At 36.8% G+C, this 23482-nt stretch overlaps 1 protein-coding gene across 28 annotated transcripts in view; it reads right to left on the bottom strand.

Moving 5' to 3' along the window:
• The window catches only part of MEF2C (myocyte enhancer factor 2C), a 140135-nt gene that overhangs the window by 63780 nt on the left and 52873 nt on the right, over window positions 1–23482 (bottom strand). For 18 of the 28 annotated variants that reach the window (XM_075079414.1, XM_075079429.1, XM_075079425.1 and 15 more), the window contains 2 exons: window positions 14549–14746; window positions 2115–2318 (listed from right to left, as the gene is read on the bottom strand). In XM_075079414.1, coding sequence (XP_074935515.1) covers window positions 2115–2318; window positions 14549–14602 — 258 coding nt within the window. In that variant the 5' untranslated portion in view covers window positions 14603–14746. Of the gene's footprint in view, window positions 1–2114; window positions 2319–14548; window positions 14747–16676; window positions 16766–18281; window positions 18507–23482 lie in introns of those variants that run through there. The other 10 variants (XM_075079423.1, XM_075079415.1, XM_075079437.1 and 7 more) reach the window with 7 other exon arrangements.

The raw sequence follows: 23482 nt of genomic DNA, 5'->3' as shown, positions 1-23482 counted from the left end.
CTGGCAGAAAAACGGAAAAAATATAAACATGCACTTCATTTGGCCTCTTCTGCCTATTATTAGATTACTCAATTTAAATAATGTTTATTTCAATTACTTACTCTTATTTGGCTCCTCTTAGAGGAGTGAAAAGACCGAATTTTGGGTATAGCCAGAAATTACTCGTCTGCATGCAAACTTGCCTATCAGCCTATCCAAATTGGCCCACTATTTTTGCAGGAAAGGGACATTGCTGGTGCAGAGAGTGCTCTTACTGAAAATCTCAAGGTTTCAACAAAGACAACATTATCTTACATTTTATATTTTCACTCAAGTTTCTTGAAAAATCATAGCCTTCATGATCAAAGTACTCATTCATTGTGAAGCAAGTAATAAATCCCTAACTACTGGCTTACTCACCTATTTCCACAAGAAAGCCTGCAGGAAGAAGTAAAGATATCACAGGAAACTTTTCCTGCTAAGAATATTCTGGCTTTTTGCCACTAAAAGAGGACAGGGCATTATTTTGGGGACAGAATTTAAATTCTGCTGCACAGGACATGGGCTTACCAGAGCTAGGTGACAGGAAAGGCTTCATGTCTATATAGCGGATTTGAAGTAAGAGTGGAAAAGACATGATGGAGTGGAGGAAGAAATTATGTACTTTCCTCTTAGTTTTAACTCACATAAATTTTTGTTCTGCTGTCAGAACCTCATCCTTTCCTAGTGCAGGAGAAAAGCTGCTGGGAGATCACGAAGGAAGAAAAACAGTATCATCCTATATGTTGACATAAGGGCAGACAAAATAGTGCTACGTATCCTGGGTCACGGTCTTTGCCAATCTATGGTGGTGTGACTGTGGCATCTTGTAACAAGTGTAACGATGTCTATTAGACAGTATTTTTTTTCCACCAAAAACATTTTATAGATAATTCACACACTTGTTTTTTCCCTTGGCTAGTGTCAAATACATGACTAATCCAGGTGAAGATTCCCAAAGCACCAAAGTCTCATTTTAGACAACATCCAGATTATTTAAAAATCTGAAACTAACACCTTTAAAAAGATCTGAAGTAAACTAAGTGTATAGGCCAAGGTACTCAGTAGCATTTATGAATAGATTTTTACTGATATTTAGGAAAGGACCCCATCCTTCCAATACTTTTTAAAATGATACTGTTAGACGTCTAATCACTTAAGTGCCTTGAAAAAAGGAGTTACCTAAGCCACACAACCAATTTTTTAGATATGACTCTGAGTGTTCTGCTGTTAGAACAAAAGCATTGAAAGCTTAGTTTATTTTGCATGGCTTGAATCCTAATGTGATTATAAGGTAAACTGCCTTTTCTGCAAATATTAGAAGGTTAAAATTGAAAATCTTATATTTCAATTAATTATTTTCAGTAATTATAAATACAACTTGCCTTATATATTTTTTTAAAATAATTACAAGGTGTCTCTGGCATTCTGACAGTACTGCTTTGACACTGTTATTATTATACTATGGTAACAGCATTCTGTATGAGGTAGCTGAAACTTCTGTTATTGTGCAGCTCATAAGTAAACTTTTCTCATATTTTAATAAACTTCCTTCCTCTGTAAATAATCAAAATGCTAAACAAGTGCCTTAAAGCAGTGATTCTAAATCTTTTTATCCCTCATCTTTTACAATGAATTTTTTTAGTTCCTCCTGGACAGAGGACATTATAACTTCTGGAGTGAGGAGACAAGGCACACGATGCTTTCTGGAGAGCATCTTACCGGGAGTGACTAGAAGATGAGCAGGAGATGTAGCTGGGAAGTAGTGGTCAAGGTGCAGAGAGGACTAACATGACAAAGGGACAAAGCAGCACAGAAAGCTGGACAACAGGGAGCCAGAGATCCCATCGCAGGAGTTTGTGCTGAGCATGCGAGGTAAAACAGCTCACAAAAGACGCGGATTCTCTCCAGTCTCCGCTGCACTGCCTTCAACCCCCAAACCCATACTCCGTTGCACCTGTTCTGCTCTCCTGCTGCTACGTCACCTCCAGGGTATGTTCTACAACCCCTCATAAAAATGATCAGGCCTCTCGCTTTGAGTATCTCCGCCTCAGAGCAAAGTAAAAAAAGAATCCTCACAGAGCACAAAAACTTACCTCAACAATGTCTGAATTCGTTCGACTCTCATGCGGCTCATTGTACTCGGTATATTTCAGCAACACTTTGTCCATATCAGTGCTGGCATACTGGAACAGTTTGTTGGTGCTGTTGAAGATGATCAGAGCAATCTCACAGTCACACAGAACACTCAGCTCATAAGCCTTCTTCATTAACCCAAATTTCCTCTTCGTAAATGTCACCTGGAAAAAAAAAAAGTCCATCAAAAATCCCCAAGCTGTTCTTTGTAGTCTTTCTTTTTTTTTGGAAGAATAATGTGTGACTGCTGTAGTCTTTGAGTTGAAGATGTTCAGAAGGCAAATGCCTAAATATAAATATAGTTCCCAAACAGAATGTAAGTATGTGTGTTGTTATGTAAGGGAGGAAATATACCTAATTCTCACGGCACAAAACGTGAGGTGCAGGTAAAGAATCACAGAACTGTAGAATCGTTAAGGTTGGAAAAGACCCTTAAGATCATCGAGTCCAACCACCAACCTGTCACTGCCAAGTCCACCACTAAACTAAAGAGCATGGGACATTTTCTTTAAGTAACACTATGAAGGGTTGATACTGCATCTTCCTCTGTAACTTTTTAATTCATATACTCTTTATACTGCATACACCTTTCCCATCAATGTTTTAAAACCACACCTCAGATCTGCAGCTGTAAATAGTTTGAAGCCCGTGGAGCCAATTCTTATTTTTGATAGTGATTGACTTTGATTCCACATCCCCCAGCCTCTACTAGATTTTTTTTGGAAGAAATTATTTCATACAGAATTTAAGTTGTGTGAAACAGATACATATTTCATATAAACAAACTCAGAATAGTTTTGAGGAAATATCTAGTGTTAAAAATTCAAACAGTCACGCGAGAAATAAGAAATATAAAGCATGAATGAAGAACAAACAACAGTTGGACACCAACAAATACCACCTTTGAAACAAGGCCTTATATAAACACAGAAGTAGCATACATTATTTCATTTCAAATTAGATGCTTAGAAATACGAACTGGCATTTTTTAGTACAAAGGACTTTGGGTCATGTTATATAGGGAAAAATAGGGATGTGCTAATAAGTTCTCAGTAGGCCAGCTAATGCCCTGACATCATGCAAAACCTAGACAGTATGACAAGTATCGTTACTCTGTACAAAACCGTAATTTTCCACAGGGACTGTTTTGACAACGAAAGACCTGCACATTAAATAAATTTTTTTCCCCTCTTCTTTTCTGCACTAGCTTACAAGTTCCAGCAAGATATGTGACTCAGAATAAGAAACTACCATAAGATGTTTAAGCTAATTGTAGGGTTTAATTTTTCTCCTTCTTCTGTTTCTTCATATGTGCCATTTCCATTAAGTGTATACAATGACTGTGAATTTTTTTACATCTTATTTTTTTCTCTAATAATTTTCAGTGACAAGAGTTTTTAAGATGAAAATACGGTTTTGCTAAGCCTATTATTAATCAAATGTAACGTGTAGTCACGGTATTTGACGTGTCAAGGACAGACACAGGACCAAGTTTACAGGTCTGCCTAATCCTGCACTTGTTGCTACCATTCCTTAATACCCATAAGCAGCAGCACCTCTGCATGTTAATGCTGAGGAAAGAAGATTCGTCTGTGTATGGTTCATACGGCTGCTATTTTATCTTGTTGCACTCCTAATGCAAGTTAATGCTAACTGCGACCCCAGACTACCTTAAAATCCCAGCACATCAGGCCATGGAAAACGTGACCTTTAAGTATTGCTGATCCCTATTTGCTGGTCCATCTCAGAAAGATGAGGCTCTGTGCCAATACTATGAACATCTATTCTCCCAAATGTACACTGAATGTTATTCCTTCTATTGTCATTTCAATCTCTTCAGCCTCTGTCAACAAACTGTTAAGAAAAGATGGATTGCCATTAAATACAATTATTCAAGCATTTTAAAAACACATTTTCCACAGGCCTGGTCTCAAGTATGCATAACTGATAGTAAGTTCTTCCTAAATTTGTCTGTCTCAATGGCTTTTGACATTTGGAATGAATAATGAGATAGGTAACACAACTTCATTCAAATTCTGAAAAAAAACCCCTCATCTTTCAAATACTCCTTTAATGTTTTCCCTGATTACAGAAAATTGCAATGCATTTGTTGAAACATACATATATAAAAGCATGTTTTAGAAAAAGCTAAACATACAGAAAATAAAATGTACTAACTCGACATATTTTTCTGCATCTAAAATGCCTTTCAATCAACTTTTTGACCACAGTGATGTAGGTGGAGTGTCTCTGTACAGTATGGTTTCTGTTGCACAGAAACCTCAGAATCTAGCATGTTACAGCTTCTTACCATCAAAGTACACTCCAGTACAGAAATATCTTTAAAGCCACTGTTTGTGTTTACTGTTAGGTGCTCCTGAACATTTAGAATAACCACACAGCTATGCTGCATAGCACATACGTATTTCATAATACATACCACCAGAATGATACTGGTTAGAGTTCCTTTTTGTGGAAAGTGAAAAAAAGAACAAATCATCTAGACCTTTCTTTTCTTTTTTTAAAATATAATCTTAATTGCTCTGAATTTGATTTGTTTTTAACTCCTTGATCTTTCTAACATTTTCTAAATCTATCAGATAATGCTTTCTGCCACTGCTGATAAACGCATTAAAAATTGTATCTACTACTGTTTCTATGGTGATCTGGAGTATTACTTTTCTTTTTAAATATGCCATTAATTGTGGCTTACCTTTACACATATATATTACAGAAATATATATACATATATATGTATATATGTAAATTTATCAGTTTATAGTGGGGGTGAACTTGTACTTTCAAATTAGTGAAAAGTCAGTAATTTCAGGAAAGATTAAGAATACTTTTAATGCCATTTAAAAACAATTTTTTTTCCCCATATTTTCTTCTATGTGGCTACATAAGGAAGATGAATATACTTCTCTTCCGTATGCTAAAATATTTTTGTGAGCAATATAAGTAGACAGCATCTTTATTATTTAACGTTTTTTGGGTATCAATTTGTTAACCGTTTGTTGTGTTTACCATACTTACCCAAACTAAACGTATCTAATACATACATAATAGATAATATTTTAGCCTTGCAGAAATTTTGATGAGTGGTAAAAATTAGCATAAATTATTTAAAACATTTGGTGTCTTTTGCCTAGGTGGAAGGCAGTGTGCAACCTACACTTAAGCAGATCTGACTACACTTGAACTGCCTCAGTGCTGAGAATGAACAAGACACACACACAATCCGCACAAACACAAGCTTTCGGGTAGCTGTAGCTACAGTACCAAAAAATCCAGGCGATCACATAGTCCTGTTGTCATATACTGCATTCAAAGTTCTTGGTCACAATAGCATCATACAACAATGGACAAAGTAATTTCGTCATTTGACATAAAGAACACGACTGAGACTGAAAGAAAACACACAGCAAGACAATCCACCAACATATTTAAAAAACGACATCCAAAAAAGTGCATGCATTTCAATATCTGTTTAATATTTAGCTTTTTTTTTCATGCAGCAAGAATCGAATCACTACTTTCTCTTTCCTGACAATATTAGTCATGAAATGATTAATTATCCCTGCTCTCAAAACCATTGATAATTTGTAGGTGTTTTTCAGTTCAAAATTTTCTCCTTTTTAGGAGAATGATAGGCAATTTAGGAAGTCCTCCTCTTTTTGGGATACAATATTTTATAATGACAGTGTGAGAACTGGGGAGAATGAAAGTGGAGTGGAGGGAGGAAGTGGAACAGATAAGAGGCCAGCATTCAACTGTCTTTAAAACCTTTTTAAGCATGTGTGTATAAAACACAGGGTTGAAACACTGACTCAGTTTCTAAATACTGTTATGAAGTGCTTTTATGCATAGTTTATATGTATTGCAAAAAGAGCAGTGCGAGGAGAGTACCACATTCCTCTGCAACACAGAAAAAGAACCTAATTCCATCCCTTCATATTAACTGAAAATCCAATGGTCTGTTACTATTTGTCGTAGCAGTATGGTTATTTTACTTTTTTAAAGGTTATTTTTAAAAATGTAAGAGCCAAACTGCCCTCATAACAGGAATGGCAGTACTGAGAAGGCAGGTTACTAAAGCCTGCAGCATTTTTGTATATGAAGAAGCACAAATGCTGATGGCTTTACAGGTTGTGAGCAAATCAGATGCTGCTTTCAAGTATCTTGAAAACCGAAAGAAAAACCCAACAGTGAAGTAGCCACCTCCCAACATCCTTGATATAAATTAAGGCAAGCTTTTATGCATTTTGGATGAAATTCTGACTAAAGGTGAAACCCACTGTATGTGCTAAAGGCAAGGCATTGACAAAAGAGGATTGTTAAAAGGACTTTTTTCCACTTCAACTCTGGCTCGCCTTCAGTACCATGGAAACACCTCTCAACTAGCTCTTCATGCATAAAGCTGCAAGAGTCTTCTGAGAGATGGTTCATGGACTAGTCATTGCAATGTCTGTAAGCGGAGCTGTAGACAGCCTGAATTCAGGTGTGCATATCATGCACTGTGATATGCTCCATTTAGAGGGTAATTTGGCCCGGAGCAAATTTTCTTGTTTAGTAGTTAGTAGGTAAAACTTAAACTAAATAAAGTAGAAAGCAATGTTGCTTGGTTGTGAGTATAAGTCTTTTCACGTGCTGAAATTTAAATTTAAATATGTGTGTGTGTGTAAATGAGAAAAGTGGCCACTGGTAATAGTCTTTATTTACCTAAATTTGTAACAACAATTATATGCTTCTTATAGATGTTAATACTTCACCAGAGGAACAGAAGCAGCCATAAATACTCCCATTTAATGAATACAGCCTTCAGGATACTTATTTATCTGTGTTGCAATGTAGTCTTTGTTTCTTTCTGTATTTTTTGGTGGGAGTTGGTTTGGGATTATTGTATTTCATTTTATCTTTGTTTTAATTCAGGTCCTTCTAATACTTTTTCCGAAACCTCATACATTCTGAGAGGCTGAGCCACAAGAGCACTCCGTATTTGTCCTGAACAGTCACAGCATATGTGCTAACATTTCAGGTTTGAAGATGGCAGTCCTGTGATCTTTCAAGCAATTCAGTCCAACCAGTGGCAAAATACCAGTGTTCCCCTTACCTCTCCTATATAGCTACTGATACAGGAAGATGAGAGAAACAGGGAATTTGCACAGAACCCTTCCCATATACATTTCCTGCCGTTAAACATGTATGAGTGACTAGTGAAAACTGGCGACCATTGGTGCACAGAAGTATCTGATATAGACACTGCCTGCTTAAGAAGAAATATTGTTCTGCCTGTTCCAATTTTATCTGGAATATCTAAACTTCTGGCACAGAGGCTGGAGCAAGCATGGAAGATACGATGTATGTGACAAATAGGAGGTACTACATGAGCAATCTAACGAATTTCAAACACAATAAAGTCAAGTTGGCCATGTGAAAACCAAGGGGCTCTTGACTAAAATGTCAAGGACTTAGTCCTAACATACGTTGAAACCCCAAATAACTACTCAAGAGGCAACAGCTCTTGTCATATTCTCTCTTCCTTTTCCTCCTATTTGATTTTTGTTTAGATCTGTTTGTCATATGGAGAAGGCCTGGCTGCAACAATCTCTACAGTAACCCTCAGTGGGACTGGGAAGCAGCACCAGTGCAGGATTTGCTCTGGACAAACCTTCCTTTATGCAATAGCTGGGCATGCCATATTGAATGAAAGACCCTTTAAAGAGCAGTGAAGGACCTTCAGCAGCCTACTTCCATGTTCTTATAACCCTCCAGCGTAACTTACAGGGATAAGACAGCAGTGACTTATGCTGGTAAAAGAGCTATTGTCCCAGAAAGCCTCAAGCGCATTGAGCTACTACTTGCTGAATAGTCCAGATAAAGAGGAGTTCTAATCAGGATGCCCTAAAATTATAGCTATAACAAATAAAATGTTCATGATGAATCTGTATAAAAAGGAAGGTTTTGTACTTGTGTGTTATGCCGCATTTTTAGTATATTAGCACATAAATAACAGATCAAATACTTAAAATAGTGATATTATTCAGTCTGGCCAAATCCAACACGATAGCGGATCTCTCATACATATTCTTTCTTTGTAAGTAGAGAGGAGGGATAATTGGAAGATGTGTTGATTAACAGATCATATAGCAACAGAAATTAGTACGCTAGGCAGTATCAATATGCTTCCCACTTTAACCTACAAATTAGGATCTAAAACCAGACAGCGATGCAAGAATAAAAATGGTTAATCTCTGACACTTTGTTTCCTTTTGTTGAATCAGAGAGATAAGATTAAGCCTGTTATATATGGATGTACAGATATGTGCATATTTTAGGCAAAAAACTTCATCTCTATCAAAAACACAGTAGCTAATACAATATATGAGAAAGCCGACTATTTTTTTTGTATGCTACCACTAGCTCTGGCAGGTACAAACAGATATTTAGGGTAATAAACATGTTTACTAGTTCTGTGCTGCTAAAATGTTCATAAGGTAAAGGTCAAAGAATATTTCATTCCCTGCTGAGCAAATGGTCAGGAAGCACATTTGTCTGCATTTCCTGTCATAACAGGAAGAGTGTAACTTCTTCCTCTCCACAATGGCTTCAGTTCTGCTTCCCACCTCCAGCTCTTTCTCCCCGAGGGCTTTCCAAATCATTCCTTGCAAGACAGCAAGGCTGTGCCTATGTCTGCACTGGTTTTCAGCTCTGCTGTGTTGGCAGATGCCTCATTCACTACTGCACTCTCTTTACTTAGGCTTCTTGCTCACATTTCAAATTAAAAGTAATTTGACCTAAATATTTACCTTATGCTAATTCACTCTAAATTATGCTCAGAACATACATTTGTAATACAAGCACACTTAACCCTAAATATAATACATTCTAGAAATTCACGGTTCAGTTCAGCAGCTCTCTTAAAACTTTACCTCTAAGGGCATAATATGAGACGTGCTGCCGGAGTTGTACAGATCACTACAGTTTAGGAGTCATGAAAATTTGGGCTGTATTCTTTGCTTACAGAAACCTAACTTTACCTCTGAAAAAAAACCAGGAGCAAGGCCTAACTGTAATGCTATATTCCAACTACATGTCTTATTGTGTGCAATTTAATGGAAGCAGGAGAAGGAATTCAAATATATAAAAGACAAAAAGCATATGATGTTTAAGGCACAGGTTCATTGAACAGAATGATGCTTAGTTGCATAGTTAAGCAGTTATGTTTTCATATGAAAATATTTCCCTAAGGGAAAAAATCATAAAATCTCAGATCTTGGATAAAATGAAGACATCCCATGAGGGAAAACTGAATGTATCAGGAAATTGGTGGAAAAATATTTTCTAACTTGCGCTCATATTAGCACTAATATGCAAGGCTCTTCTCTCTTTCTACAGGGGAGTTTCTGATTCAGCTGATAGTCTCTTACTCTTTCCTTTCAAATAGAGCTGAAACACAGATAAAAATAGATACATGAGGCTGAAATTAGTTTCGAAGCTAGCAGCATTAGGTATTGAAGTCAGTAGAACAAATCTAGGTCTTCCTGCAAACGGTCATTTCCCTCCAGGATACTCTTCCCCTGCCCCATAACCTCACTTTACTTATCGGCTTTAATTTGTTCCCTGTTGAGCTGATAACTGCAGTAGGTCTTGGTTTATAGCTTTACAGATTTGCTGGAATGAACGAATGATAAAATGTCCATGCATAAAAAAGTTAAACATCAAGTATTTGTTACTGTCATACCCCATAGAATTACACAGACATGATACTTAAGCACTAATACTAAAGTGTACCCTTCCTATGGTGTTTAAAAACACTTGAGCTCCCAGCAGCTCATTACAAATTCAAAGAGATGTTTTAAACAGTATGCAGGGTCATTAGCTAAGCTCAACTCAGTTTTAACTCTGACTCTGGCAACTGCATGCTTCACCAGCAGGAAAAAAATGCTGAACTAATGAGCAAGATGATCAGAGGGATAAAAAATGGTGTATCACTGTAGAAGACCACATATTTGCTAATATGAACTAGAAGAACCAGTTGATTAAAAGCAAAAGGGTGTTCCAGACCTGATACCAAAATGTCATTGGGTCCATATGGCCTCTTTCCTGGGTCAGTATACCTCTGGATTTAGCTTGCAGACCATGGATTTAATGAGATATTTTGTAGGTGACCTTGTATAACAGTAATACAATATCATTTACGTCATTACACCTATTTATTTTAGGCCTGGGCAGCCCTGCTTGGACAGTTGCAAAGAGAGTTTCAGTTGATTCCAGTCTACAGAAGACCACAAAAGGCTCTCATTAAAACTAACAAAATATTTCAAACTGATGAAAAACAAATAGAAAAAAATAAAAGAACTTTTCTGAGGCAGATGAATGCATTTTTTCCTTCATGTGTTGACCATAACAGAGCTAGTTGAATTATTACTTTCAATTAAGACACACGAAAATAAAGTTCACCCATGTTTTTCCAAATGCCCTTCCTCTTTTCTTTTCTTTTTTTTTTTTTTTTAAACAACCCAGAATTCTTCATAGCAGCCTTCTCCAATCATCTGTCTGATTGAAATTTCTGCACAAAGACCTCGCAGCAGGTCAGGAGCTTCCAACTTCAGATGTCAGTGCTAATACTTTTGGCTATTGGTTCTATTGGTGGTACAAATAATATCCTGTCTGCGATCTACTCGAATGGGCGGTTGACAAGGCTACCACGATCTCAATAGCCTGAGCAACACTCCCAGAGATTCACTCCACATTTATGAAGACTATATTCTCTAGTGTCACAATATTAAAAAGAAAGTCTCTGGTCACACTGGCTATTTATAGCAGGATTCTCTTGAGAGTTTTATTTTGCATTTAATATCATGACGGTAACTAAACCACACAAATAAATACACGTTTGCTCTAGCCCTTGCAGTTATTCATACCCCTTCTCCCTGGGGCTAAAAGTGTAGTGAAGGCAATTTTTCAGATGAGCTTTCTGAACCTTCCACAACCGAAGAGAATTCGCGATTGCTCACAAAAGATTCAAACATCCTTGCCACCTTTGTCACCACAAGGTATCTACGAGGGCCAGGAAAACTCAGCCAGCTGGCAGCCCACATGAAACAACATGAAATTAATGGCTCCTCCTGGTTAAAAGCGTGAATTCTGCACTCACTGAAGTCAATGACAGAGCTCTTATGCAGTCCAGGGTAAAAGGACTGGGCCTCTAATGTCTAGGTTGCAGTAGTTTTCCTTTAACTTATCCCCAAATGTCAAAGTTTCAAATAGTTTTCGGAAAAGTGCAGATCATATCCCCATATTGCCCATTTCTATGAGATTCGTAGCCAGACATCTGACTCTGGGCAGTTTCGACTTACATTTATTACCAGTATGGTCACTAAAGTACACAAATCCAACCAACCAGACTTGCTCAGAAGAAATCCTCTTGAAGGGAGGTCGGCACTATTTTTGTCCTTCCCAATCCACTTATACAAGCACTTTGAACAGTAGGGAAGTCTCCTACCGTAGCAGACAGTAGTGTGGAAGAAAACAGCTGTTATACTGATAGAACAAGTACTCCATTCAATGGACAACATAAATAGCTAGTCAGGACACGGGGCGAATGAGTGGAAAAGCAAGGACAGAAATCACCTTCCACAGGCCTTGTAACAATTTAAACACTTTTGCAAAAACTCTGTTATCCACACAGACTCACCCTTGCACTGGGAGAGGGCAGAATTAAACTATTGCTATATCCCCTTGTTTGGTATGTGTAGGACCTATTTTTCCCTGCATGTGCTGTCCTGCAGAGAATTTATGTGCTTGAAAACAGCTGAGGATGCACTATCCATGCATATCATATTCCCATCTAACACTCCTTGTACTGTGAAACCACACTGAGTTTGAATGTAAGCAACAAGAAGGCAGTTTCAAGTCAACAGATTTGCTGCTGTACTTGCAAACAGCTTTCAGTGAGGTACTAAGAAAGAAAAGAAAACAGTCTCCATCAACATCATGGTAAATGGAGCTGCAAATAAGCTTTGTGGAACTGTGCTTCAGCTGCTGTCTTAATTTTATTAATCAGAAACTTTTAACCTTTTTTCTGGTGCAACCTTTTAATCTCTTCTGTGCATTCAAACATATTTATATAATCAAATAAAAAATAGCATAGGAATATTAACCAGTTACTCTTTTAAGGTTGCTGGAAGTGTGTAAGTTAGAAAACAAATAAACTGATGCAGCTTCACTGAAGCAGCATAGCTTATGGAATACACTACATTTTAAGAAACAGTAAGGCTTGTGAAAGAGTATATCTCATACAAATGTTTAAAAGACCAATCAGGTATTAATGAAAATCCAGTTGTATTTATCTACATATATATCACTACAACTAAAAAGCCTGATCCCACAGTCCAAATGAATCAATGGAAATCTTCTCATTGGCTTCAGTGAGATTTAAATTGGGGCACTAAACGCAAAGAGGATAAAACCAGTAGAAACACCTTCTAAATTATGTTTCAATGTATTAGTAGAAATGAGAAGCAGAATCATGCCAATTATACTATGGGGAGGGTAAAGTAATGTAAATCTATACATTCACCCTCACAGTGACTAACCAACATGATGGATATTATCAAATGCTCGGAAGGTAAATGCTTTCTGCACTAACACTACAGTTTTTAGTATTCTACTGTTACAGATTTATTAATAATTATTAGTTCTGAAAGCTGGTGCTAGAAGTCTTGAAACTCTACTGTGAATGACTTGAAAGACTAGATGTCTTCAATTTTCAAAGTAAACTTAGTCTCTTGAAAGATATCTCTGACAAAACTGGAGATTAAGTTCTCTGTAAATCATATATTTGGGTAAGTAAATTGGCACTGAAGGTATGATATAAACTAATGTTACAAATGGCAAAGATTCGTACTATCATTTCCAAAATAATTCAGGTTCACAGCAAAATGAAACCATGGGAGTATGGGTGAGTTCCAAACAACTAGTGTCTTAATGTATAATGATTAATTCCGTTCAATATCTCAAATCCATTTTCAGTTCCAAGCTTTAGAGCAATTAAAATACATATGGTAGTGGTTTTATATTGATAGAATTACTGCTTTTTGGCTTGGCCCAGAGCAATAGCCAACCTTTACGGAAAACACAAAAATATATCCATCATAAGTATAATTTTGCTTTTAAATATGATTTTCTGCCATAGAGAACACAAGTGACTACTAACACTACAGAATTTAAAAATTCTGGGAAAGCACATTTAAAGATTATAATTTGTTGCTATGGCTAGGTTGAGTTCTTTAGGGCTTTATAAAATCTTTCAAGACTAACATAATCACTTCTTAAAAAACAACCTGAATGTATGAAGAAATTTACAGATCAAATGAGTAGAACTAATATATTAATAGTATCTCAGTATCATGTTCTTAAAAAACAGCTACTGAAGACTACTTTTAAATTACAGCCACATGTATAAAGAACACTAATCATAGCGTTAAATAATTTTATGGAGAGTTTCTCACACTTGTGAATCTCCAGTTTCAACAAAATATCCATCTGTTTACATCAAATGAGAACAGCAGCAGCTTTCCACTGGTTTTATTTTAAGATGCCAATTGTTGAATTTTGTTTTTCTGAAAACAGGAAGGCAGTTTCTCTAATTTCTGACCATATTTTAACTAGCAGAGATAGTGCTGATAATACATGACAGCTACTCAGACATTTTATCTAAAGCAGTGGTAATAATTAATTAACCACTCCTGCTGGACTTATTTATCCATCGCATCAGCAAAGGACACTTTATTTCATAACTAAAACATGCCAATATTATTGTATTTGGATTTGTTAGGCTGCTCAAATTCTTTTTAAAGTTCATGTTCAGAAGAAAAAGATGAAGTTTTTCTATGAAATAGTGTCATTTTTTTTATGAAGGAGGTAAAAAGAAAACCACTGCGAATGTGTAAAAACATAAACCACTTGGATCTATGAATTTGAATGCAAGTCCTCCCGCAAATAAACTCATAGTTCACAAAATACGGTACTAAAAGCCTGTATCCTGTCACAACTTGCAGATGCGCTTAGCTGTGTGTATTACACACCGATGTCAAAGCATGTACAGAGGGGGCCCACAGTAGAGCACACACATCAGTTATTGCTGAATCAAGGCCTCAGGTGATGAATTCCTAACCGTGTTACTAAACTTGAAAAAACTGTGTGTGAGGTTTCTGGTTGTTTCCAAGAGTACTTTTTCTTTGATAGTCTTCCATACATTGTATATATGTATACATATGTGTAGGTATATGTATATGTACACAAAGTTATCACCTTTTCAATCACTTAAGAGAATAAGTCACCTTAGAAATACAGTATGATGTTCAAATACAGTATTTTTGCTACTCACCTGTCTGTTACGTTCATCCATAATCCTTGTAATCTGAATCTTTTTTCTCCCCATAGTCCCCGTTTTTTTTTCTCTCCTTCTTCCTTAAAATTATGTATTTTTCCCTTCTCTTTTCTTCCTCTTTCCTGTTTCCTCAAAACAAACCTCCTTCTTCAGCACTTGCACTACTCAGTTCACAGTCCCCTGCATCCGTTCCTGCTAAACACAGAAAGGAAATCAAGTGTTATTACAAAATTGATAACTATATGAATGTTATTATGTGGAGCTGACCAAGCATCCTAATTATAATTTAGTGTACAAGTAAATTATAATAAAAATCTACTGCATCTATAAAATAAGTAATGCATAGAGGAATAATAGTTAATTCAAAGGCTTCTTTTTATGAATAAACCCACCAATATATCAGGAAATTAAGAAGGGGACTGAAATACACATTGCGAAAACTTTAACAGAATCAGGTGTCTCTAGTTTTAAATATCACTCACTGCTCTAATATGAAAAATTACCTAAATCAGAGAGTTAATGAACCTTTTTGTACCTGTGTGTGCTAAGTAGGCCAGCTAATTCATTTCTGAAGGGAAAACAATCTTGTGTTTTGACAGCAGAGGTGATAATGTCCCTCATTATGCAAATAGGATGGACCTTTATTAAAGTGTTACTTGATATATGAGGGATGTCAGCTACTTTAAATCCAAAATTTTTAACCTTATTCTTTAAGAATATAGATTAGTGCAAGTATCACTCAAGATACTTGCAGAAAACAATAGTGCATTTTCCCTCATTTCATTTCAATGTAAATTCCAAAACATTCTGATGAATGATTTATAAGCGGCAAACACACACATCTTTCATTTAAAAATTATTGCACCAAAAGACAAGCTATATAGCACAGAATAATAGGGACAGATGACAATTTAAGAATGTTTTAAAAAATAATTTCACAGGTTTAGTCATGCACTGATACTACCTCCCTGAACTTTACAATACTGGTTCTATTGCAAAACTAAGGACAGTTAGATGCAATACATAAAAATACATAATGCAGTGCACATTCCATATTTCACAAAATGTCATATATCACAAAATTAATTTCTATCATATGCAAAGTATTTTTAGCAATAAAAGACTTGGTAGAAATATAAAAAAATAGGGAAATGATGCTCATTCTAGTAGTAAAGTAAAGGTTGCACTTTTTCCCCTTTTCAACCTTCACTTACTGTATTTTTGTGCATACACACTTTAACCAGAACAGCACAGACTTCTTTCAAATACAGAAGAGAAAAGAGAATCTGAACAAGATTCATTTAAAATTATTTTTAAAAGTTTTTATGTTAGATCCATAGTGTATTTAAATATTGCCCTGGAAATAAAGTCAGTAATTTTAAAACAGGGGCTGGTGTTTCCTCACTTATTTTAAGCTTGTAGTCTCGCAGCCAACCTGATAAATTCTCACAATATGTTACGTAACACTAAGCCGATGTCCTGGCCATTTAATCCATTATTTGGCTCTGATTCAAAGCTACTGAGGTAGAAAAGCTAGACCTCACTCATTCCGATCTTCAATTCTCTCTTGATTTTCTTTGCATACATTAAACTTTAAGCTGCTGAAGTGTTGTATCGCTCTAAGAAAAAAATAAGTTAACAAATAAACAGTCAGTCTGAGTTTTACAACCGGCCATGGTGACATAATTAATCTGCTGGGCAAAACAAATTTTCAAGTATAATGCTTATTACCTTTCTGTACATGAATGCTTTTTTATACTATTTGCTAGGCATATTTATATATGCCTAAATCATTACTGTAATGCCGAACATGGAACAGTTCATGTTGCCAATATGTTGCAGTGTAAAGGCTGCAAAATTTTTTTGCTGCTTTTTAGTTACATGAAAATAGTTCAACTTTTCACTGCTTAAAAAGACACAAAGGTGCTTGATCATATTTACAACAACAAAGTCCCAAACTTTGAAATAAATTGATTAAACGTATTTATAAAACTTTTTTCCCAAACAAAGCTAGGAGACAGTCTTATCTGATATTCAGTGTTGACAAACAAACCCAGCCTATTTTTAGAAAGAGCTTAAAATTTCCTCAGACTGGGTTTCTTTCCTGTTTTTCCTATAGTCTTACCTCCAATACAAAGAACAAGTTAGGATGGTGTTTCCCATGCTCATGCAGGACCGAAAGGAGCCTAACAGGCTTTCTCTGTAACAGTAAGCCAATATGCTAATCCACAGCAAATGCATATGGAACAATTTCCTTTCCTTTCATTCAGCTGAAGCCAGTGGCACTATCGGCTTACAGCACTACGCCTGCCTAAGCTCTTATTCACTTCAAGGTGGAAGGTCAGGGTGGACAGATTAGAGCAGCGGTGACAGGTTAGCAAGGATGAGAGCTGCTCTGCAGATCAAGATGCTTATGCCGCGTGGGTTCAGAAAAATCACTGAATAGTGAGAAAATCTACCACGAAGGACAAAAATCTTAGCGGAGGAGCAATATGTTGAGTCCCTCCCACACACTTACCAGTTCCACATTTAAGACCAGTCTTCAAACGACAAAAACTTTTATAGACAGTTTAAAGTCAGAACACTTACAATTCCTATGATCTACACAAAATTATCTTAAATTCATGCAACACACAACCAGCCACATTTTGTTCTTCATTACTTGCAGTAATCCACTAACTACACAAGTTTTATTTTAAGTGGAAAAATAAATGTGCAGGAAAATAGAGTTGAAGGGTAACAAGGATGATTTGGTTATTAAATATTATCACACAATATGAGAGAACCTGAAGGAGAAGACAGAATGTATTAGGTCATATGCATCCAACATACAATTTGCAAAGAAACATTATTTCACTTCAACAGGCAGCAGGTTAAGTTTTCTTGCACTGATGAAAAAAAAAAAAATCTCCTATTTGCTTTTTGCTTACTGGTCTAATTACAGATAAAGGCTTTTCAGTTTTTCTAGCAAATTTATTTCCCGTTTTAAAAATAATTTATGCTATTTTCACTGCTACCAGAAACAAATTGGGAATGCTGTGGCATTCTCTATATCTGTCTTTTCTACACATCTATACAAATCAACACATACAGCTGCACGTGCTATTCTTACTATGTGTTTGCCTATAGTTCTATTCATTTCATTGCCATTAGTATCTACATTTGCACATGCACATATATAAAGCAGATAGCTGGATTGATTCCAAATCAATTAGATTCAGATGAGTAAATCAAGAAATCTGATTCAAGGGCTATAACCTTCAAAGGCTGGTGACGCCCGAGTCGAACTGAATGTTCGACTCTGGAGACCGACAAATCCCCGTGGCTGCTTTAGGATTTCACCAGTGTCCTTAATAGTTTTTGAAAGTTCTTGCAGGATTAAAGATTACATATTAAGTGTCTGAAGTTCCTGTTCCTGTTAAGTGATAAATTGTATTTCTCTAACAGTAATAAAGCACATCAGGTAGAAAAGTTGAAGGTACTACAAAACTCAAATAGTACTGCAGGCTTTCATTATCCAGGAGAATCTAAAAATGGAACTTAAAATAATTCCAGAAGCTTTGTTGAAGTAACTCTCCACATAAAAGAAACCTTCCAACTTAATGACATGGTTACATGCAAACAAATTGCACTTAAAGAAACACATAGTTACATGCCATGGTGTTACGTTCTTCAGCAGTTTTCCTTTTTGCAAACCCAAACATTAAAAAAAAAAAATCAGACTGCTTACAAAAAGAGGAACTTCATTTTTGGCGGGCTTCTGTTCACTGTATGATTTGGCAGAGGCAGCGGTAGCTGACAGAAGGCTGATCTGAGCCTTGAGATGGCAAACGAGCTAATGGACAAATGCAGCAGATCACTTGACCGCTCCTGTCTCTTCCGTACGTCCACACACGGGCATACACGCGCGCGCACACATACACACACACACACGCGCACCCACCATCCCTTCTCTGCAGCACAGAAGAATCTTGATAGAATGGCAGGAAACACGCACAGAGTGGTCAGGGAAGGATATGATGTCAGCAACCACGAACAATAAAAGGTGTAAAGGTGCTTCCTTCCCTAAACTGTTCCAGAAGTGCAAAATGGGAACCAAAACTCTCCACTTCCTTCTCTGAGCAGAACTGTCTGAATCTGCTCTGCTGCAACACCCCAGACAGAGAGTTCTTTGACCAAGTCACACCAGGGGCAATAAGGAGTACCAAAACAGGAGAGTCAAAATATTTAATTTATAAACAAGAAGGCAGCCAGAGAAAAACTAAGTTAAAATGTGCTAGGGTTTAGCATTTTCATGGTTGCTTTACAAAAGAAACAAACTTGCCATAAAGATGTCCCTGTTCCATTGAGCAGCTTGCAATCTGAGTGGATTAATTAGGTTAAAATCCAAAGAACTAAAGAAACAAACCACTTTTTTTAATTGTCCTGATGTAAGGAAGCAAACAAAAAAATGCTATCCCCATTCTCTTACCATACTTACTTATTGAGAAATACAAGTAACCTGAAAGATCTATGAGATCTTTTTATGCAAGCCCTTCTGTTTACTCAAAAGAGTTTTGAACAGATTCTAAAGATATGAATGTACTGAGTAAGAATACATCAGCTACTTTTCTGATGAAAAATTAGCTGCGAAAACTGCAACATAACCATGAAAATCCACAGCGGGGAACACATATTCAAATAGAATGGTCACTGAAACGTTTTCTGTAAAAGCCCTAGCTATGTACCATACACACACAAAGACAGCCACGCAGCAAAGAAACAGCTGGGCATACTGCATCAAATAAAGACACTGATCATTTTGGGTCTGTCATCTTGAGCTGGATAAAGCTGAAAGAAATACAGAAAAGGGTGAAAGTAACGATCATCTCTCATGTTATTCGACTGAGATCAGCTGACATTAAAGATAGAAGTGGTCCTTCACACTCAATGCGGTTTGGTTGCATGGTCAATAGAGAAGACACAGTTTGGGCCATTAACAGAAAGGTTATGATAAAATTATATATGTCATCACCATGGCAATACATCAGTAAAGCAGAAATGGCACGATCTACAGTATGGTTATCCAGGCAGAAAGCCATGCAACAAATGAATCTGAGTCATCTTAAGGTTTCAAACATCTGTCCACAACACTCCGATTTAGAAATTAAACATAACCTACATTTATGTGTTTTGATCTTATGGCCAGGCTGCCACATGAAAAGATTGGAAGGGAGTTCATTTTAGCCTACTAAATTTAACTCTCAAGAGATCGTGCATTTTGCTACGGGAAGTATAAAACAAACATTTAAGCCATAATGGATATAATGTAACAGATTAAATACTACAGCCTACCAGAGAGAGACTACGTCAAACTGAAAAAGTCCGAACATAAAGAAAATATTTGTCATCTTCAACTACCAAAGCCTATTAATCTTTTCCTTTATCTAACCTGATTCCTGATTTATGGCATGAGTCTAAATTATAACGGAGAACAATTCAAGGGCAATGAAGTTCTGCATCAAGGCAGGAGTAAAATGTTCATAAACTCGCAAAACTGCAAAATCATTCCCTATATTTAAGTTGTTAATTAAAATTTTTAGAGAAAACTTGAATCATTTGATCTGAATTCATATTTCACTAATTTTACTACTAATTTTGAAAACATTTGCTCAATCTGTAGAATTCTCTACTCCAACTGATGCTCCATTTATTTATTTATTTGTTTGCTTGTTTATTTATTTGTAAAGGATAGCAGAATGAGTTTACTTTTAAGTCTGAACTTCAGGAGATATACCTTACTTGCCCTTCATATTTATATTTGACCATATTCCTATTATACTAACTGCTATGAACTGCAGAAGTTTCCTGTCTTTCAGCCAAGTTACTGTCTTGTACTCAATAGAGGGAACTTATCAAAGGACTCAGGCAATGTGGGTAGGAGAGTGTCACTTGCCATTGTTTTGCAAAGCGCCCCTGACAGGTTTGTCCGGGCAAACCAAGCGTCATTGCCAAAACAGTGGAGAAGATGGTACTTCCTAGTAGTAGTCCTACCACGTTATGCCACAGTCCCTGCTTTTCAAAAGCCTGAGTTATCCAGACACTGAATATCTAGTCTGTAGCCACCTACCAGCTAAAGCTGATCCATGCCTGGATGAAAAGGAAAGGAGTGACTTCAGCTTACCTTCCGGAGGATGTGCTGAGAGTCACCCATCAGGCACGGTGAAGGAGGGTTTTCTGAATGGTACATACATGTTATACCAAACCTGGACATGCTGATAAAGATCCATGACAGGAGGCCAAAGGCCTTCCAAGTGATTGTGGAATTTGCCACAGATGGTGAGTCATTCCTTGCAGCGGTGCACCAAAAAGAGGAAGCAACCACCAGCAATCTAGATGAAAACTGATTGCCTGCAGCCCTATAAGAAGAGATATGTGCCTGCTACGCTTGATGAAGAAAGGAAGACTTGGCTAATTTACAACATTTTTGAAGAATAGATGAAGAAGGATGTTTGATTTGTAAAGCAAAGAATGCAGAGAGTAATGGGTATTTTAAGGAAAGCAATTAAGTGAAACACTAGTCTACTAAAAAACATACCTGTGAAAAGTTGATTTTTAATCTAAAATGACTAGCAAGTTATATTTCAGTGTCTACCCATCACCCAGTTGAAAAAAATGGAAAGGAAATAGTTTGAAGAAAAAGTTTACAGGTTTATTATTAGGTTCATGATGTACCTTTGGCAGCTAGACAGGCATAATGGAAGTCTGACCAATAAATATGGAATAAGATCCTTGAAGTGCTTGGGAGACTGGCTCAAGCATAACAGTTTATTGAATCAGACAAGCTAATAATACAAGGGAAAAAATAAAGGACTGAAAACTGAATCAACTAATTGGTCTGAAATGGAGACAGTGACTAGCAATGGGAACCTGTCTGAAAATGGAGTAGGGAAATTGCACTGCTGCAATTGCAGCTAGAAGTCTCGAGAGTTTTAAGCTAGTAATTTGATTGGGTTGCATTATAGTTAATAGGTGTGCAATAAATATCAGGAAAGGTGTTTTACCAGTTCAGTCTGTCATTTAATGAGCTGGAGAAGGGGAAGCATTTCAGTGGTCAAGAAAGTAAGATTTAGCACCCTGTGTGTTGAAAAGATGTCTTGGAACTACTCTGATCTTGGTCTAGCTATATTTAAAGACAGCTTTCATACTGGGTAAGATATTAGTGGTTACAGTCTGGGAGCAGTCTTATAGACAAAGACAAAGGACTTTGTAGAGTGTTGGCTTATTACAGGAAAAGCCTAAGATCTCTGGAGTTAAGTCATTGCATCACCTGAAAGCAGTCTCTGGCTGTGGTTAGATCTAGATTTAGAGATTTGTTACTAGTGCTTGTATGTGAGGAAGTCTGTGGTGAGGAACATAAATGCCCACAACGGCTTTTAAGAGTCAGGGGACAACTCCAGGTATTATTGGAAGGAGCTATGTATTGCAATATCAGATCACAGTCTGAACCTGGCCACAAGGGCGTGGCAATGCCAATACCAGTGGCAGACAACTTCACATTGTCCGCTGTTGAAGAAAGTAAGGATCAATTCTGAAAAGGATTCTTTGTTACCAGAAAAGACTTTTGTTTACTTTCTGCTTATAACGTGCTGAATTGCAGGAATGCAAGCAAGCTTGGTATATGCACTTAGACAAGAGAGCTGGAGACAGCAGTGTCTGAGCTAGGGTCAATGATCAGTCTTGAAGCAACACAGAGAGCAGATGGAGAAGAGAATTACATTTTGGGTAAAACAGGTGGACTTGTTCAGATGTGCACAACCTGGTTTTGTTCATCTTCATCCAACGAGCTCCAGAGGAATTTTATACACTCTGACCCAGGATCCTGCCTTTTCTTGCTCAAAGAGCACTGTAATCGTCCCTATCTATGTCTAACAACAGAAGCTGAGTTCTGCTTTTCTACGTTTGTGCTGCACCACCACTTGATCTCTGTGAGGAGGAACAATGGTTTGGATTGTAGAAACCTAATAATCATGTTTCGAAAGGGGATATCTTACACTTTTGCAAATGAAACTTTTCAGGAAGTTTTTAAAGAAAAGAGAAAGCTTTTAGAAGCAGGAATTTCATGGCCTGAATAAATAGGACAAAACTTAATAAGACCTTAACTCTCTTTAAAGAGCTGAGCAAATAAATGAGTGGGCATTGTATTTGGTTCAAAGATTAAGCTGAAAATTAGGAAGGATCACCTAAGGAGGTAGAATAGGGACAAAATTGAGGATGAAAGTACTTTAAAACTGGGAACATAAGACTAGAAATTAAGAGAAGAAAAACCGCTATGTGAATAAGTTCCTCATGAAAACAAAACATGTGTCTCTGCCAGACAACAGATTCTGTAGAAATATTGTGATGGGGTCAATAAAAGGAATCCTTTCAAGATGACCAAAGTAAGTGACAAAACTGTTCAAGGTAAAGCTTGAATGAAAATAAAAATGTTCTGGATTAGTGATGGGAAATATCTTGACAGGAAAACTGTATAAATATGCTAAGGTGGGATAGCATTTCTGGCTGGGAAGTGTTGCTCATGGTCTTGCCATTTTAAGAGTAATTTGAGTAAAGGCTGGAAGGTGAAAGAAGGTAGAAGGTAGAAGGGGTAGGATTGTGATCATATAGACCTGGATGCTTGAATAAAAGACAGAAAGGACATTGTTAGGTATTATTTTATGGAGGTTTGTGATTTGTGACCACACAGAGAAGCTGAAAATTGAGAGACACTGGGAGAGAGCTCAGTTATAGAAAATACATGGAGTAGAGCCCAGAAGCAAAACTGACACAGAGAAATGGCTTTGGAGTTACTGCTGATGGGAAAGAGAACTCAGGCATTAATACTTGATAATGGACATTAATTCTCAGGTCTTACTACATTTAGAGATATAAGAAAACTTTGTGAACAAACAG

Source organism: Phalacrocorax aristotelis, chromosome Z, assembly GCF_949628215.1.
Source record: "Phalacrocorax aristotelis chromosome Z, bGulAri2.1, whole genome shotgun sequence".
NCBI lineage: Eukaryota > Metazoa > Chordata > Aves > Suliformes > Phalacrocoracidae > Phalacrocorax > Phalacrocorax aristotelis.
Note: the sequence above shows the minus strand (reverse complement) of the source record. Positions and strands in the feature narration are given on the sequence as shown.